The sequence below is a fragment of the Macrosteles quadrilineatus genome, unplaced genomic scaffold (genome assembly GCF_028750875.1).
Source record: "Macrosteles quadrilineatus isolate MER2022 unplaced genomic scaffold, UCM_ALF_1.0 Scaffold_9__3_contigs__length_116548681, whole genome shotgun sequence".
Classification (NCBI taxonomy): Eukaryota; Metazoa; Arthropoda; class Insecta; order Hemiptera; family Cicadellidae; genus Macrosteles; species Macrosteles quadrilineatus.
The window spans coordinates 15739289-15756337 of NW_026542602.1; the positions used below are offsets into that span (position 1 = coordinate 15739289).

Sequence of the window (17049 nt, forward strand, 5' to 3'; positions counted from 1 at the left end):
AAATGTTAGGCGATCGATTAAAAAAGAAACCCTAGAAAATAAAAATCTACGTATTATGAATTAAGTAAAACATAAATATAACCTCCCGTTTAAATAATCTCACAAAAGAAGAAGTAAAATAATTTCTTTGAAGTATTGTGTATGTAAATTTCAAAGGGTTATAAGTGGAAGATAATCGTAAAGGGATAGTTTTAAAGATAGAGGAAAATAGAAGGAACACAATGCCAGAGGACAGAGAGTGAGAAGAATATCACAATAATATGAACACATCAAGCACACACAAAGCACTAGCCTAATACACCACAACCAAGCAGCAAGTAACAAAAGAAATACCTGATTTGACAAGCAGGCTGTATTTGACTTGTAAAGTGTTAGTTTGTTTGATATAATATGTTTTACACAGGAAAACGCTGTTAGTAATAATTGCATGTAAAATAGAAGAAATAAGTACTTAGAAATCGTCACTAAAAATAAGTTGGATTGTGAGCAGTTATAAATGAAATATTATTACATGCTAATGAGATTCATCAAATTATTTGAGAAGAGTTAAAAGTTGTATTGAAGTAGTTTTGATAAGGTTTGTTTTGAGTGGGTTTCGATTATAAATGTTGTTTTTAAACAAGAAATATAACAATTCAATTCTGATTTAATTCTTAATAAAAGTACTTATTTCTTTTGCTTGGTTAAAATGCTTATTTACAACTATTCCTTTTTAAAAAGTTGAGCCTAGTAACACATAAAACGTATTTTAAATATATAGTTTTTATGCATATCATTTGCACAGGTTTTTATTGAACGTCTTTTATATACTTCATTTCCACAAGGAGGTATAATTGTAACTCTTATCCAATAATTAAATTCCTTTTTATAGGTTTTACCTCATTTGAGAGTGTATATTGGACACAAGAACTAAAGAGTTTTTCGATGGAACACATCTATACTCATTTAGTTAATTATATATTTTTTATATTTAATACATTTAATTAATAATAGTAAAATGTACTCCTTAATTTAGTTGAAGAAAATATCTTTTAGATATCTCTGGTATTTGTTTTTCGTGATAGTTTGGAAAATGTAAGAGTTTGTTTTTTATTATATCCATGACCTTTAAAGCATCTGATTTTAGTATCCAAAATTATCTGAAATATCCATGTTTTATATAAATTACGATGTGTGGTATGATGTTTATAGAATATTTTTGTAGTAGATATCGTTGTCTGTGTAGAGGAGCCGATGCACATGCGTTACCTCTCCACACCGAGTCTTACCGCGTCAAACTCGTCCTGCCTCTGCATGTGATGTTGTATGAAGGTCACGTTATGAATGGCTTTCTCCAACTCGAACGGATACTTTTTCCTGACGGCGATGTCACTGATGCTGTCGTCTAGCCCGACCATAGAGGGCAATCCGTTGTACCCAGACCCTCCCAGGGCTCCAATCAAACCACTGAACCTGTTGATAGATATGTATTTACAACAGTGGTACCATACGTATCTCCGTGTGAAGACAATGACACCCTCTTATATAAGTTTTTTTTTTAGATGAATGTGAATGTAGGGCGAGTGTAAAATTGCTTGGATTTTTCACTGAAAATTAATATTTGTCGCTGTTTCATTGGAGAGGACTTGATCCCAAGCCCAATAATCAGGGGCAGCTAAGTTCAGTCCTAACTCATTAAAACATTTTATCTTGATATAGTTTCTTAGTATTGACCAGTAAAGAGCACTTAACACTTTTAATATATTAAGCTTTGTTAAAAAGGTAGGCAGCTCCCCCCCTTGCATTCCCCAGTCTATACATTGGACTCGACCATGTACGCAGAATGTATCCAGCAAAGCAAGGCGTGAGCCAAGGTGCACACAGCCTCCTTACATACGAATGTCCTCATGTTGTTGGTGGGTTATGAGGTGCAGTAGAATAGTGAGTGAGCTGTACTGATATAACTTAGTAATGGACACCAGTGTAGTATCCCAACCACCGTAGTAACACAGCCATCTTGGGACTTAGCTCCATCCCGCTACCATATGAGCCATCGAATCGCCAATTAAGCAATGATAACTTGCAAAGGGGGGGGGGGGTGCAACATAGGTCAAACGATCTCCCTCCGTTTAGCTTGTAAAATCAGTAGTACTCATAATCAGTAATCAATAACTACTAACCATAAGAACTAGTAGACAGATATAAGACACATTTCTCAAAATACTTAATATTAAGTATTTGTCAATTAGCAATTCAAAATAACTTGATATAATTTAGAAAAAAATAAGGTCACTTATTACCAATTTAAGTGTTGGAGTAAGATTATGAAATTATTACATACCTACCAAGTCATGATCTATTTTGATAATGCTTGGTTTAAAAAAGACCTCACTTTCGAAAAGCCATTTTCAATCAAAAAAATACGGTCGTCATTGTAAAAAAACATTAAAACTTACTTTTTAACTAATACAAAATATAGTTCTGGCAAAATAGAGAGCTTTGCAAGCAACATATCGCTCTCAAGGGGACAGTAACACTCAACATTAGGAGTTATTGAAGGAGGAGTTGCTGGCGTTAGTTGCCAATCAGAAGTTTGGCAGAGCATCGTTCAATCCAACGGCTATAATATTTTAGGCAATGATATCAGCATTATAAATGAGCGTTCCATCACACACGTTCATTCACAATATTAAGCAAGGAAAATAATAAAATAAATTGGCCCCGGGTCCAGGTCTTACCTTAAGACCAACGGTAATAGTGTATTCCCTACAAGGAAAATTCGCTATAACAAAATATTTAGTCATAATTTCGTTTACAGAATTGTTATTCCGATTAATTATTCCGATTGATTTTCTCATTATTTATTCACATACGTACTTTAATTTTCGACAAGATCTTTTAGGATGTCTTAATTATTCTTTAGGCAACAACATTATCAAGGAATCCCCACAGGTTCATTAAGGGAATTATAACGGCAATAAATATTTTGTAAACTTTTCTTTCGTTCATGTATGTTTTTTTAATTGACAGTTTAACAGTAAGACCTTTTAGTTATAAATACCATCAAAACCTTTCTTAAGTTACTGTCCAAACATCGAGCTTAGGGGCTTCGTGATTTCATTACTTCCAAAGATATAGGGAGAAACTGAATTCAGAATGGCTAGGCTAATTATATTTTAGGATGCATTATGTTCGGTGATTGGGAGAATTCGAGAGAACCAGTGATTTTACCTGTCAGTATAGTATGGTACCATGGTGGCATTAGTTCTCCTCGTCTTACCTGTTGGTGGTGGAGGATGAGTGTAGACCGTTGCAGCCACCCGGCCGTGGAGGGAAGTGCCTCATGGAGTCAGGGGAGGACGCCCCCGAGGAGTTGGCGGCAGCGATGGCCGCGTTTAGACGAGACCTACACAATAAAAATACGATCATTGCTTTTATATGATATTTATAGCCAACGAAATAACTAAGCAAAGCTGTTCAAAATGCATGCGGATAAACTACTAAGAGGCAAGTAAATACGATTGTGATTGTAAAAATTAATAACTCACGTGTTCCAGTGTAAACTTTGTGTTAATATCCTATAAGAACACCATTTTTGGTCATAATTAGTGTACTACCTGTGTTGTGGTGTGGCCTAGTTTTTGTTGAAATAAAAGTCACAAACGTGTCCAGTTGATTGTTTATAGTTAGCAATTGAGTTTAGCTACATTTATCGTGTTTATTTATTAGGCTTTCTTGAAATCTGAATTATGAAAATGAAAAACAAATATTTATTCTTATACATCTGTTCTATGTGTTTAATTCGTTAATAAGTTCTATGAACGTTACATGAATCTAATGAATTCCTGCAAACAAAATATCTTAAAGCAAATACTAACATGCACAGCAAAATAAAATAGTTAATTTCGATACATAGCCAATAAAAGAATGAAAAACTTGATACGTTTTTTCCATATTTTGTTCGTGTTTCCTTTTCTGAATGCCACGTTTATAAAATTTAAAATTAAAATTTACCTTTATTAGGTAAAGGGACTATAATCACTTTTCTCACCGCTACCTAAAGTCAACCTGTTACTGGGAAGTGTTGTCTTAGCTACACAACAGCATTTGATTTATATTTTTAGTAACCTAGTTTGCAATACAAAATCTAGTAAGCATTCAAAGAGGTCGCATATCATTTGAAAACATTTACCTGTTTAAAGAACTCAAAGGCTGGCTAAAAGGATTAATTGTAATTAATAGATCCAATTATTATTTAAGAATCAGCTTCTAATATAGTTTTAAACATATCTGCTTACATACTCAAGATGGTAGCTAGATAGCATGTTAAATTAATCACATGAGGAACATTGCGATCTATATGGGGGATAAAAAATACGAACAGGTATACGGATTTTCTTAAAATATAGGGTCCAATAATAATTGAAATTATTATAGCTCATCTAACTTGTTCACTAACTACTTATTATCGGTTAACTTATTTTCTAACTATCAAATTAGATTATAATTCAATACATTTCTTAGTATCTTTGCTCACCTCTTGTTGTCCCTGTGAACGCGTTTCTTGTGCGCCATCTCCTCGAGGAGTTGGTCCGGCACCCGCATTAGCAGCAGCTTGGGGAGTCTGCGGATGAAGATCTTCTTGACCCACGAGGCCATCTTATGAGTGCTCGGCTTGCGGTAGTGAACATTCAGCACCATGATAGTGATGACGACGCAGAGTCCCACCAACAACATGGTGAACAACAAGTACTTGCCGAGGAGAGGCAGCGCTAGTGAGGTCGAGGGGATGATCTCGGAGATGAGCAAGAAGAACATGGTCTGCGACAGGAGAATGGTGATGCAGAGGGCGATCTTCTCACCGGAGTCGGCCGGGAGATAGAACACCAGCACTGACAGGTAGGAGATGCCCACACAGGGGACGATCAGGTTCACTGTGTAGAAGAGGGTCTTCCGGCGGAGGGTGATGTTGAAGAAAATGTCTGCGGAGTTGATTGATAAAGTTAAGGTAAGCAGTTGAGTAAATAGATAAACTCAAAACAGCTTTACTTGCGATGGTGTGTTTAAGCATTCAAAAGGTATTCCTGCATTTTGGGTAAGCCAGTAATGATAATAGCAACCAACGGTCAATAGCATCCCAGATCCTAGGAGGATTTTCAATACAAGGGAAAACTAATTGTTATACTTCTTTCTCTCAAAGTATGGTACAATGAACATGATTTCAATGATATGAAATACCTAAAGATAATACGAAATATTATATGATAAATGAGATCAAAGTTCTGCAAATAATTCAGAGATTAAAAACATTCGGAAAATAATAAGAGACATGTCGTAAAAGTGGCAGCACATCAGGTAAAACAAATATTCATAACTATGCTAATTTTTTACCCGTTTTTGTGGTGTGTAAGTAAACCTCAGTTAAGCGGAAGAGTGAAAAATCCTTGTTATCTAGCACACGCCCTAGGTTTACCGCTATTAAATTTTGTTTTCGTTTCTTCCTAGGTATTTGAAAGTATTTGAAGGGTGTTTATGCCCAGTAGGTATAAGTAAATGACATTTCACCTACATATCTGTAGAATCTTCGCTAGTTTCTCCACCAACGTATGGCTCGACACAAGGTGTAGAACTTAACTTATCTCTCAGCTGGGACGCCCAAAATGTCCCACTCCACACTGGGGTAGTACTCCCTTAGGTCGACACCAATCTCAACCTACCGACCTACCTGGATATAGCTTGTTACAACAGGTGTAGAACTTGACATGTCTCTCAGCTGGGACGCCCAAAATGTCCCACTCCACACTGGGGTAGTACCATTGACTATACACCTCTACTAGTACTCCCTTAGGTCAACACCAATCTCCACCTACCTGGATATGGCTCGTTACAACAGGTGTAGAACTTGACTTTTCTCTCAGCTGGGACGCCCAAAATGTCCCACTCCACACTGGGGAAGTACTCCCTTAGGTCGACACCAATCTCCACCTACCTGGATAAGGCTCGTTACAACAGGTGTAGAACTTGACTACACTGTCAAGTAGTCAGCTGGAACGTCCAAAATGTCCCACTCCACACTGGCGTAATACTCTCTTAGGTCGACACCAATCACCACCTACCTGGATATGGCTCGTTACAACAGGCGTAGAACTTGACTTATCTCTCAGCTGGAACGCCCAAAATGTCCCACTCCACACTGGCGTAATACTCCCTTAGGTCGACACCAATCACCCCCTACCTGGATATGGCTCGTTACAACAGGCGTAGAACTTGACTTATCTCTCAGCTGGAACGCCCAAAATGTCCCACTCCACACTGGGGAAGTACTCCCTTAGGTCGACACCAATCTCCACCTACCTTGATAAGGCTCGTTACAACAGGTGTAGAACTTGACTACACTGTCAAGTAGTCAGCTGGAACGTCCAAAATGTCCCACTCCACACTGGCGTAATACTCTCTTAGGTCGACACCAATCACCACCTACCTGGATATGGCTCGTTACAACAGGCGTAGAACTTGACTTATCTCTCAGCTGGAACGCCCAAAATGTCCCACTCCACACTGGCGTAATACTCCCTTAGGTCGACACCAATCACCCCCTACCTGGATATGGCTCGTTACAACAGGCGTAGAACTTGACTTATCTCTCAGCTGGAACGCCCAAAATGTCCCACTCCACACTGGCGTAATACTCTCTTAGGTCGACACCAATCACCACCTACCTGGATATGGCTCGTTACAACAGGTGTAGAACTTGACATGTCTCTCAGCTGGGACGCCCAAAATGTCCCACTCCACACTGGCGTAATACTCTCTTAGGTCGACACCAATCACCACCTACCTGGGTATGGCTCGTTACAACAGGTGTAGAACTTGACATGTCTCTCAGCTGGGACGCCCAAAATGTCCCACTCCACACTGGCGTAATACTCTCTTAGGTCGACACCAATCACCACCTACCTGGATATGGCTCGTTACAACAGGTGTAGAACTTGACATGTCTCTCAGCTGGGACGCCCAAAATGTCCCACTCCACACTGGCGTAATACTCTCTAAGGTCGACACCAATGCCTACCTGGATATAACCTACCTGGGTATGGCTCGTTACAACAGGTGTAGAACTTGACATGTCTCTCAGCTGGGACGCCCAAAATGTCCCACTCCACACTGGCGTAATACTCTCTTAGGTCGACACCAATGCCTACCTGGATATAACCTACCTGGGTATGGCTCGTTACAACAGGTGTAGAACTTGACATGTCTCTCAGCTGGGACGCCCAGAATATCCCACTACACACTGGCGTAATACTCTCTTAGGTCGACACCAATGCCTACCTGGATATAACCTACCTGGGTATGGCTCGTTACAACAGGTGTAGAACTTGACATGTCTCTCAGCTGGGACGCCCAAAATGTCCCACTCCACACTGGCGTAATACTCTCTTAGGTCGACACCAATGCCTACCTGGATATAACCTACCTGGGTATGGCTCGTTACAACAGGTGTAGAACTTGACATGTCTCTCAGCTGGGACGCCCAAAATGTCCCACTCCACACTGGCGTAATACTCTCTTAGGTCGACACCAATGCCTACCTGGATATGGCTCGTTACAACAGGTGTAGAACTTGACATGTCTCTCAGCTGGGACGCCCAAAATGTCCCACTCCACACTGGCGTAATACTCTCTTAGGTCGACACCAATCACCACCTACCTGGGTATGGCTCGTTACAACAGGTGTAGAACTTGACATGTCTCTCAGCTGGGACGCCCAAAATGTCCCACTCCACACTGGCGTAATACTCTCTTAGGTCGACACCAATGCCTACCTGGATATAACCTACCTGGATATGGCTCGTTACAACAGGTGTAGAACTTGACATGTCTCTCAGCTGGGACGCCCAAAATGTCCCACTCCACACTGGCGTAATACTCTCTTAGGTCGACACCAATCACCACCTACCTGGGTATGGCTCGTTACAACAGGTGTAGAACTTGACATGTCTCTCAGCTGGGACGCCCAAAATGTCCCACTCCACACTGGCGTAATACTCTCTTAGGTCGACACCAATCACCACCTACCTGGGTATGGCTCGTTACAACAGGTGTAGAACTTGACATGTCTCTCAGCTGGGACGCCCAAAATGTCCCACTCCACACTGGCGTAATACTCTCTTAGGTCGACACCAATCACCACCTACCTGGGTATGGCTCGTTACAACAGGTGTAGAACTTGACATGTCTCTCAGCTGGGACGCCCAGAATGTCCCACTCCACACTGGCGTAATACTCTCTTAGGTCGACACCAATCACCACCTACCTGGGTATGGCTCGTTACAACAGGTGTAGAACTTGACATGTCTCTCAGCTGGGACGCCCAAAATGTCCCACTCCACACTGGCGTAATACTCTCTTAGGTCGACACCAATCACCACCTACCTGGGTATGGCTCGTTACAACAGGTGTAGAACTTGACATGTCTCTCAGCTGGGACGCCCAAAATGTCCCACTCCACACTGGCGTAATACTCTCTTAGGTCGACACCAATCACCACCTACCTGGGTATGGCTCGTTACAACAGGTGTAGAACTTGACATGTCTCTCAGCTGGGACGCCCAAAATGTCCCACTCCACACTGGCGTAATACTCTCTTAGGTCGACACCAATCACCACCTACCTGGGTATGGCTCGTTACAACAGGTGTAGAACTTGACATGTCTCTCAGCTGGGACGCCCAAAATGTCCCACTCCACACTGGCGTAATACTCTCTTAGGTCGACACCAATCACCACCTACCTGGATATGGCTCGTTACAACAGGTGTAGAACTTGACATGTCTCTCAGCTGGGACGCCCAGAATGTCCCACTCCACACTGGCGTAATACTCTCTTAGGTCGACACCAATGCCTACCTGGATATAACCTACCTGGGTATGGCTCGTTACAACAGGTGTAGAACTTGACATGTCTCTCAGCTGGGACGCCCAAAATGTCCCACTCCACACTGGCGTAATACTCTCTTAGGTCGACACCAATGCCTACCTGGATATAACCTACCTGGGTATGGCTCGTTACAACAGGTGTAGAACTTGACATGTCTCTCAGCTGGGACGCCCAGAATATCCCACTCGACACTGGGGTAGTACTCCCTTAGGTCGATACCAATCTCCACCTTGTCCTCCCCGAGCTTCTGGTTGATATGTTTTAAATCGATCTGAAACACAAAACACTGTAAATATATTTCCTTTGTATAAACAAATGTTTCCACATATTTAAAGAGCAAGCTTTAAGCTATGTAGGAACGATGCATGTGATTGAGTTTTTAAGGTTCACAATACCATAAACTGGTGGCTGGCTGGTGAAGTATGTTCTGAATTTTTTGCATTATCGTAACTTGTATGCATAGCTTTAAATAAAAACTATATTAATAATTCATTACCATTACCTAGAGCTAATGAATGAAACGTAAAAGCAAACGTATCCATACACCTAAAGAGATACTTTACAAAGGTGAATCATTAGAGACGCCAACTCTAACCTACTCACAGAATTATATACAAACATATTAAAACACAATCAAAGGGCATACAAGTCTCAACGCGTTCAAAAGAGATGAGAGAATTGCGGGAATCGTTAGTTGTATAAAAGAGAAGGATGTACAAAGGGAAATCTCAGAGGACGGTAGACTATTGTGATGCCTTGATATTGGCTTTTGTCGAGGAAGACCAGAGACCACAGCTTAGTACCGCCTTGGGTCCCAATCCTTAGCTATGTACACTGCTATTGTCGTGGTCGTCTAATGCGACAATATTAAACTTGCAGTCCATTCGTCACTGAGCTGATGTACCAGATACAAAAGACTTTTCTTCAAAAGTTGTTTGGATTGCTACTGTACAAAACGGTGGATAATGCAACATTTGCTTTCATCAGTTTAGTTAGCTAGTGTGTCTCATCTCACACTGAAGTTAACCATTTCGGAATAACTAGTTTAAGGTGTCAAAAAGTATTTTATATTAGTATGCAACAAGAGTTAAAATACACTATTTAATTACAGAACTACAGATCATCCTGATTAATTTACTAGTCAGAGCGGTAACTTTCAAATACGAGGGCTGAGTTGTTGAAACTCTAGGAAGTCTAGTTGTGTACTTTTTATCGGGTTATTAATTATGATGATTGATTATATATGGAAATAAGACCAGTATTTGAACTGTTACCAAACAAAGAATAATTAAGAACGCCACAGTAGTTGAGAATGTTATTGTGTAATATACAAAATAAATTCAAACAGCTTGAGAGGTCGTATCTACCCAAGTAAAAATTCAAAACGTCCATTTTGGTTCGAACTCAATTCAATTTCTGGTACCTAGCGAATAGCCATAGTGCCTATTATTTGTAAGCAATTGAGTTACATTTGATTTTACAATTTATTAAGATCATACATTTTGTTCCCTGTAGCTTAATTGGGTAAATTATCATTCTTTCTATAAACGTTTCTGTTTTTTTGGGATACAACTACAATGCTATGACTGGAAACTTTATATCTTCAGTTTAAGGTAATATTGTGGAAAGTTACGGTTAATTAAGTTTTGCTGTATAAGAATACATTTAGTCCAGTCAAGGAATGAGGTGTAGAGTGCGTGAGCAGGTAACTAAGCGATTCCTTCAGAAACTTGTTCAGGGGGCTTAGGGTGTTAACATACCAAAAGTCCTGACTCCTAGGTGGTGAGCCAGGGGGTGGAGGGGGGAAAAAGGGGGGGGAAAAGGTACGCATTTTGGGTTTTTTGATTATATCTCGAAAACTATCAACTTTTTGTATACTATAGTAAATTATAAAATTGAAGAAGATTAAATTTTCTACAAGAAAAGTATATAATGTGTTTATTTTGGTTCAACAGATTACGAGTTATAACTTATTTAATTGATATCTTATTAAAATACTCCTTCCATAAGAAATACATGTAAATTAGTATGCGAAATGGGGCGAATCCTATCCACCCAAAGGAAATATAAATGATATTCTGGAAATCTTGACAAAATTTCCAGTAATTTGACACTTTAATCATTAAAATTGATCCAAAATTAAGGCGAGGGCGAGGTAACAAAATTTCGAGTTTTGGTGTTTTTTTATTGGAAATATAAAAAAAACCTTAAATCATCCCATTTTTAAACGCTCACCCTCGCTTTAATTTTTGTCAAAATTTCATGATTAAAGTGTAAAATTACTGGAAATTTTGTCAATATTTCCAGAATATCAGTTATATTTCCTTTGGGCGGATAGGATTCGCCCCATTTCGCATACTAATTTACATGTATTTTTTATGGAAGGAGTATTTTAATAAGATATCAATTAAATAAGTTATAACTCGTAATCTGTTGAACCAAAATAAACACATTATATACTTTTCTTGTAGAAAATTTAATCTTCTTCAATTTTATAATTTACTATAGTATACAAAAAGTTGATAGTTTTCGAGATATAATCAAAAAACCCAAAATGCGTACCTTTTCCCCCCCTTTTTCCCCCCTCCACCCCCTGGCTCACCACCTAGGAGTCAGGACTTTTGGTATGTTAACACCCTAAGCCCCCTGAACAAGTTTCTGAAGGAATCGCTTAGTTACCTGCTCACGCACTCTACACCTACTTTTGGATCATTCATTGACTGGACTAATTAGTAAGAAGCCAAAACAGCACCTCCTTATAACAAATGACTTGATGATGCTAAGCATCTTTATTTTATGGAAAGCTTAGTCTAATACAGTGCCTCTCATTTAAGTTCGTATAACCATTGGTATAACAACATCCAACTAGGGTAAGCACCAAGCTTCGATTGGTTGGCTTTTCAAGTGTTATGTTCCGGCTGAATGCAGATAGGCTTCTTCTCTAGTTCGATTAATGAGATGAATTAATGTCGGCCTGATTCTTTTAATACCGGGATCTTGGGAAAAGAACATTAGTCATACATAACAAAAGCGATAGAAACTTAATATCTATCCTACAAAAGTATACCATCTTTAAAGTAGTTTTATAGTAAAATTTTGAAACGCATCCTCAAAACCATCTTAATAATAAAAAATAAAAAATATGTGTGATCAGGCTAGCTAGAAAAACACTAAACAGATAAATACCTGACCTATAAACAAGTTTCAAAATATTATCTTCGCTGTTACATTTATATTACTTTTTAAGAGATTGGGTTCCCTCCCCCCCCCCAAAAAAAATTGTATATTTCGTACCTAGGGCCGAAAATGAGGTTTTAAAACGATCGAGAGCTGCAAAACCATTTCGGTCCGTGGTACAAACACTATTTTTCACCACACTATACCCTATTACCACTATTCATCACAATAAAAATGCAAATGGTATAACGTTTTCCTGTTTGATACCTGGTAAAACTTATCAGATTGCATAAGTGAATTATTAGCAATACAATTTAGCTGTTAATTATCATTTAAATGGGTTAAAACTCAAAAAGTTAGTCTATAAAGATTTATCTAGTCATCTCGAGAGTATATAATTCTGACCCCTAACTTGAAACTCTTAAAAGGTGGGCCTGGATCTTGAGATATTTCCAAACGAAACGTCATTATGTCCCAACAGTTTAACATGTGTATCCCAGTCACAACAACTACATTATTTTATTAATATAATGATCTACATTAATTTTGCTATAAGATTCAATATTTTAATATTCACTCATGTTGAATTAATTATTTTCAAAGCAACCATCACTTTATTTGAAGACAATAATTAAATAACAATTTATTCATTAGTTGATTTGGAAATAGGAATCTCGTCTTTATTTCACAGTAAATATTCTCTAATAATGACCAAGTGATTATATTAAAGTAGAGTAAGTATATTTAACTATTGTCAATTAAAAGAATATGTTATGACAGTTTGTTTGTTTTGATTTAACCTCAAAATTTGACACGTATGAACACATGATCGCACTAAAAAGGTTCATCTTCAAAGATATTCCACCACAGCTTAATAACCGCTTCTAGCTAAAAAAATCCAATTGCACTGAACAGACTTCTCTATTTTCACCCCACCCTGTAAATAAAACATGTGATTGTAATTTCTTCCATTTGTTTTGATTTTCTGTTTATATTTCGTTGTTATTTCGTCACCAGCATGGCAACACATAAAGCCCATGTTAATTTGTTTAAATTTCAAATTCATTTCTTGTGCTTATTTTTGAGCCTATTTTAATTTTTAAAGGTATTCTGCACTTCTACAGGAACATATCTTTCTAACGGTATGCGTAGATTTTCCCTGCGATGCACACGAGCTGAGAAAAAAGGTTTTAAAGAAACATGCTTGCCTATTAATATATAGACGAGAGGTCGTCCAGTGGTCGAAACTCGACCAAAAATATGTAATGTAAACTTACTCACTTCTCTATTTTCACCCCACACTGTAAATAAAACATGTGATTGGAGTTTCTTCCATTTGTTTTGATTTTATGTTTATATTTCGTTGTTATTTCGTCACCAGCATGACAACGCATAAGATCCATGTTAATTTTTTCAAAATTTTTAACTCATTTTTTGTGCTTATCTTTGAGCCTATTTAAATTTATAAAGGGATTCTGCACACCTACAGGAAAATAACTTTCTAACGGTATGCGTAGATTTACCCCACGATGCACACGAGCTGAGAAAAAAGGTTTTAAAGAAACATGCTTGCCTATTAATATATAGATAGATAGATTCGTGTTTTAAGAAAGTAGGCGGACATCTGATTTTGCAGCCCTAGGGATGAAAAAACCTGCTCGGTCCCCAAATGACGATGACAGCTGGCATGGCCAGCAAAACGAAACTTTCAGCCACGAATTAACGTATGTAAAACAGCTAAAAACATCATAGTGTGGTGAATCAAACATTTTAGTAACAGTATTTAAATTGTTATAACATTTTGTAAACAATTAACTCTTGTAGGGTCCTATCAAAGGTGAGTACCAGATTTATTTTAAGAAGAATGATTTCGACTTTCAATTATCAGGAAGAGAAGATGGAAAGAAATAACTTAACGGACATTTGATAATGAATTCAGATGTTATAATCATTTGTGGAAGAATTAATTACAACGCATGTCTTGCTAAGGTGTTACAAGTTGCCGATAAGGTCGCTCGTTCAATATTAAGTCCTCTGTGATTTGTTTAACAGCTTAGTTCGTGGAATTGAGTATCACAAACATTATTTATTTAATTAATTATGTAGTTGCACTAGCCAACTTGTTAAGGTAATGTTAAATTACTCTAAAACCATTGATTATGTATAGATATCGAATTAGTCGCCTTATTACTAGGACACATTCCCGGAATCTAGGATTACTTGGACAGAATAAGTTAACTTAACCTTTTGCGTATAATTTCTGGAGAAGGAAATCACAAAATGCACATTATGTATAGTCAACACTAAAACGTAGGCCCAATATTCCAGAATGCTGCTTTCACAGAGAGCACATGAGTAGGCCGGTCTGGGATCCCGGAATTGAATTTCCAACTACTCGTGAGCGCTCGCTGTCCAGCTAACTTTCTGCTCTCAACTCAACAAGTTTCAACAACTCGAGTACTAATTGTTCCACCTTGCAAGGGCCCTCAATCCCCTACTCAGTGGTAGTCACTTACTTTGCGTCTGTGCGGAATAGTTTACCGTTGCGAACTCTCGCTTAGTAAATGCTGAGAATCAACTACATGCTTAGTTTGCGTTGGATTAGTTTATGTAACAGTTTGATCCCTAGAACTAAACTTATCTTGTAAAGATACTAAAGTTTGTTAAAATTACAAAACGCTTCGTCTCACGGGTGGAATAGTTTTGGAAGACTTATTTGGTTCTTCTATTCAACAACTTGGTCCACAACGTTTCTTCTGAGTGTTAACTGTACTTGTTATAGAAGTATCTCAGTATTCTGCAAAAAATGAAGAGATTTATTTAAGTACAAAAAGTTACAAAGGTCTAACTTATTGTTTGGTGAATCTAAAACAGCAACGTTATTGTTATGGTTGCGTTTGTGATGTTATGCGGTTGTGTAGGGGTATGTAAGGTTTATAGTTTTGCACCTCTCTTGGTTATAAGTACCAAATATCAATAATTGTTTTAGGAGAAACCTTGTTTTCTTTAATATTATTTGCTCTTATTAAACACTTGATTTTCCCCACTCACGAGTATGCATGTAAAAGTGCAAAAAATGTAGTTTAATGCATTTAATGCTGGAGCTCATAGTTCATGAAGTACCACGAGCCAGAGCATTGATTTGAAGTGTTTAATTTTTTGAGAGGTAAAAAATTTAATATAGGCCTACAAATGTACGATTTCCATGATAGTATAAAAAATACAATCTAAGATATGGAATAAAATATATGATACATTTAATAACATCCTATCATGCTCAGTTATTGGTGCTGTATAGGCATACAGCATTTTGTTAACAACCTTGTCGTATTAAGTGGTTAAAAACCATTGTTAAAACACAATTTTGTGCTAGGCCTACAGGAAATGTTATCCAAACCAACGAATTCCACTTATAAACCTACTCCTAGAAATGTATAAAATGTAGTGTAAACGTAAACAAAAAAAATTTTAAAACTGCACATAAACACTCTGAATGCGCTAATATATGGTTTTAGGCTAGATAACTTAGTTTCAAAGGCTAAATGTAAGGGTTTGTAAGACAAGAATATCAGGGCCTTTATACTATGCTCTAAGAGTCTATGTGTGATATTATTATTACATGAGTGTCAAGCCATTAGTTTTTATACTAAACCACATTTGAATAAGTCTAAATAAAACAAATGTGTTTCGAAAAAATATTAATTTGGAATGAAACTCTAATTAACCTATTAAAACATATAACTTGTTAGTTTTACCTTTACGGTAAATCAATTTACCTAACACACTCTTCAATATGGACAAACAATCTATATACAAACATTTCTACAATAATCTTTAGTAAAAAAACTCATGACATATAACATTTGTTTTGTAATTAATTTTGTGATTTAATCACTGGGATAGCGGAACGTCGCTAGCAACTAATTATGGAAGAACGCACACCCATTCAGGTGTCGCGTTGTCGAAAACAACAAAACATTTTTTGCTTTTCCTCAAGATTTTTAGTTCAATATTAGTGTATAAAGTTTTGCGGTAAAAGACTTTACGTTTTTGAACATTCGTAATTACCCCAATTCTTAGTATAACACAGACTATAGACCATTATGGTCCACAGTCCATAGAACCATTATGGCCAATGTGGTAATAATCATACAACCAAAGTGTATTGTAAAATCAATGCTCAATCACATCCATAGCAATGTCTTATTCTTTTTTGTACTACTTTCAGTAATTTGCTACTGTACTGTAGATGAGTTGTAACAAGCATATGTAACAAGTCATTTATGTCTTCGTAAAACTACCACAGCTACTTCATTGTGCGAAACGTTACTCATATTATAGTATAGATAGATAAATTATAGAGCATTGTTACAATGGGGAAAGTATACACAAACTAGAATGTCAGTCATGCATTACTGGTCGATGCAATAAATAAAGTTTCTCATTGCGATTACATGGTAATTAGAAATATAACAGTCAACATATTCTAAAAGAATCATTACAAAATGGTAATTGTAAAATAGCCACAAGGTCATTGAATCTGCTGAATAATTGGATATAAGGTGTGTTTTAACAATAAGTTACAAGGATAGTTTGTCCATGATACTTTGATACCATGATAGCTTGGATAAAATATAAATATGCTAGGGTAGTTTGACAGTTTGTGTTTTGAATAAGACATAAAACACTAGATAATACTATCGAGCACAATGGTTTATAAGCTGAAGGAAGTAGACTTGTTCAAGGAGTTGATTTAAAACAACTTTAACAGTTGTATTGCACGACTCCGGAACTTGGCTGCCCTTTATTTGGCCATCGATGATTCTGACATATTTATAAGCTGTTCAATATTTCAAACAAATCATGCCCAACTCACTTTGTTTTAGATTCATTGCAATCACACTATCACATATTAGATTGGTCTCAAACACCGTAGGGCCTAGTGTTCTTTAAG

General features: G+C 37.4%; 1 protein-coding gene across 1 annotated transcript in view; it reads right to left on the reverse strand.

Moving 5' to 3' along the window:
- The window catches only part of LOC129004023 (acetylcholine receptor subunit alpha-L1-like), a 64930-nt gene that overhangs the window by 3155 nt on the left and 44726 nt on the right, over positions 1–17049 (reverse strand). The window contains exons 5-8 of the mRNA XM_054432395.1: positions 9033–9189; positions 4517–4961; positions 3260–3385; positions 1269–1452 (exon numbers count right to left, since the gene is read on the reverse strand). Coding sequence (XP_054288370.1) covers positions 1269–1452; positions 3260–3385; positions 4517–4961; positions 9033–9189 — 912 coding nt within the window. The remainder of the gene's footprint in view (positions 1–1268; positions 1453–3259; positions 3386–4516; positions 4962–9032; positions 9190–17049) is intronic.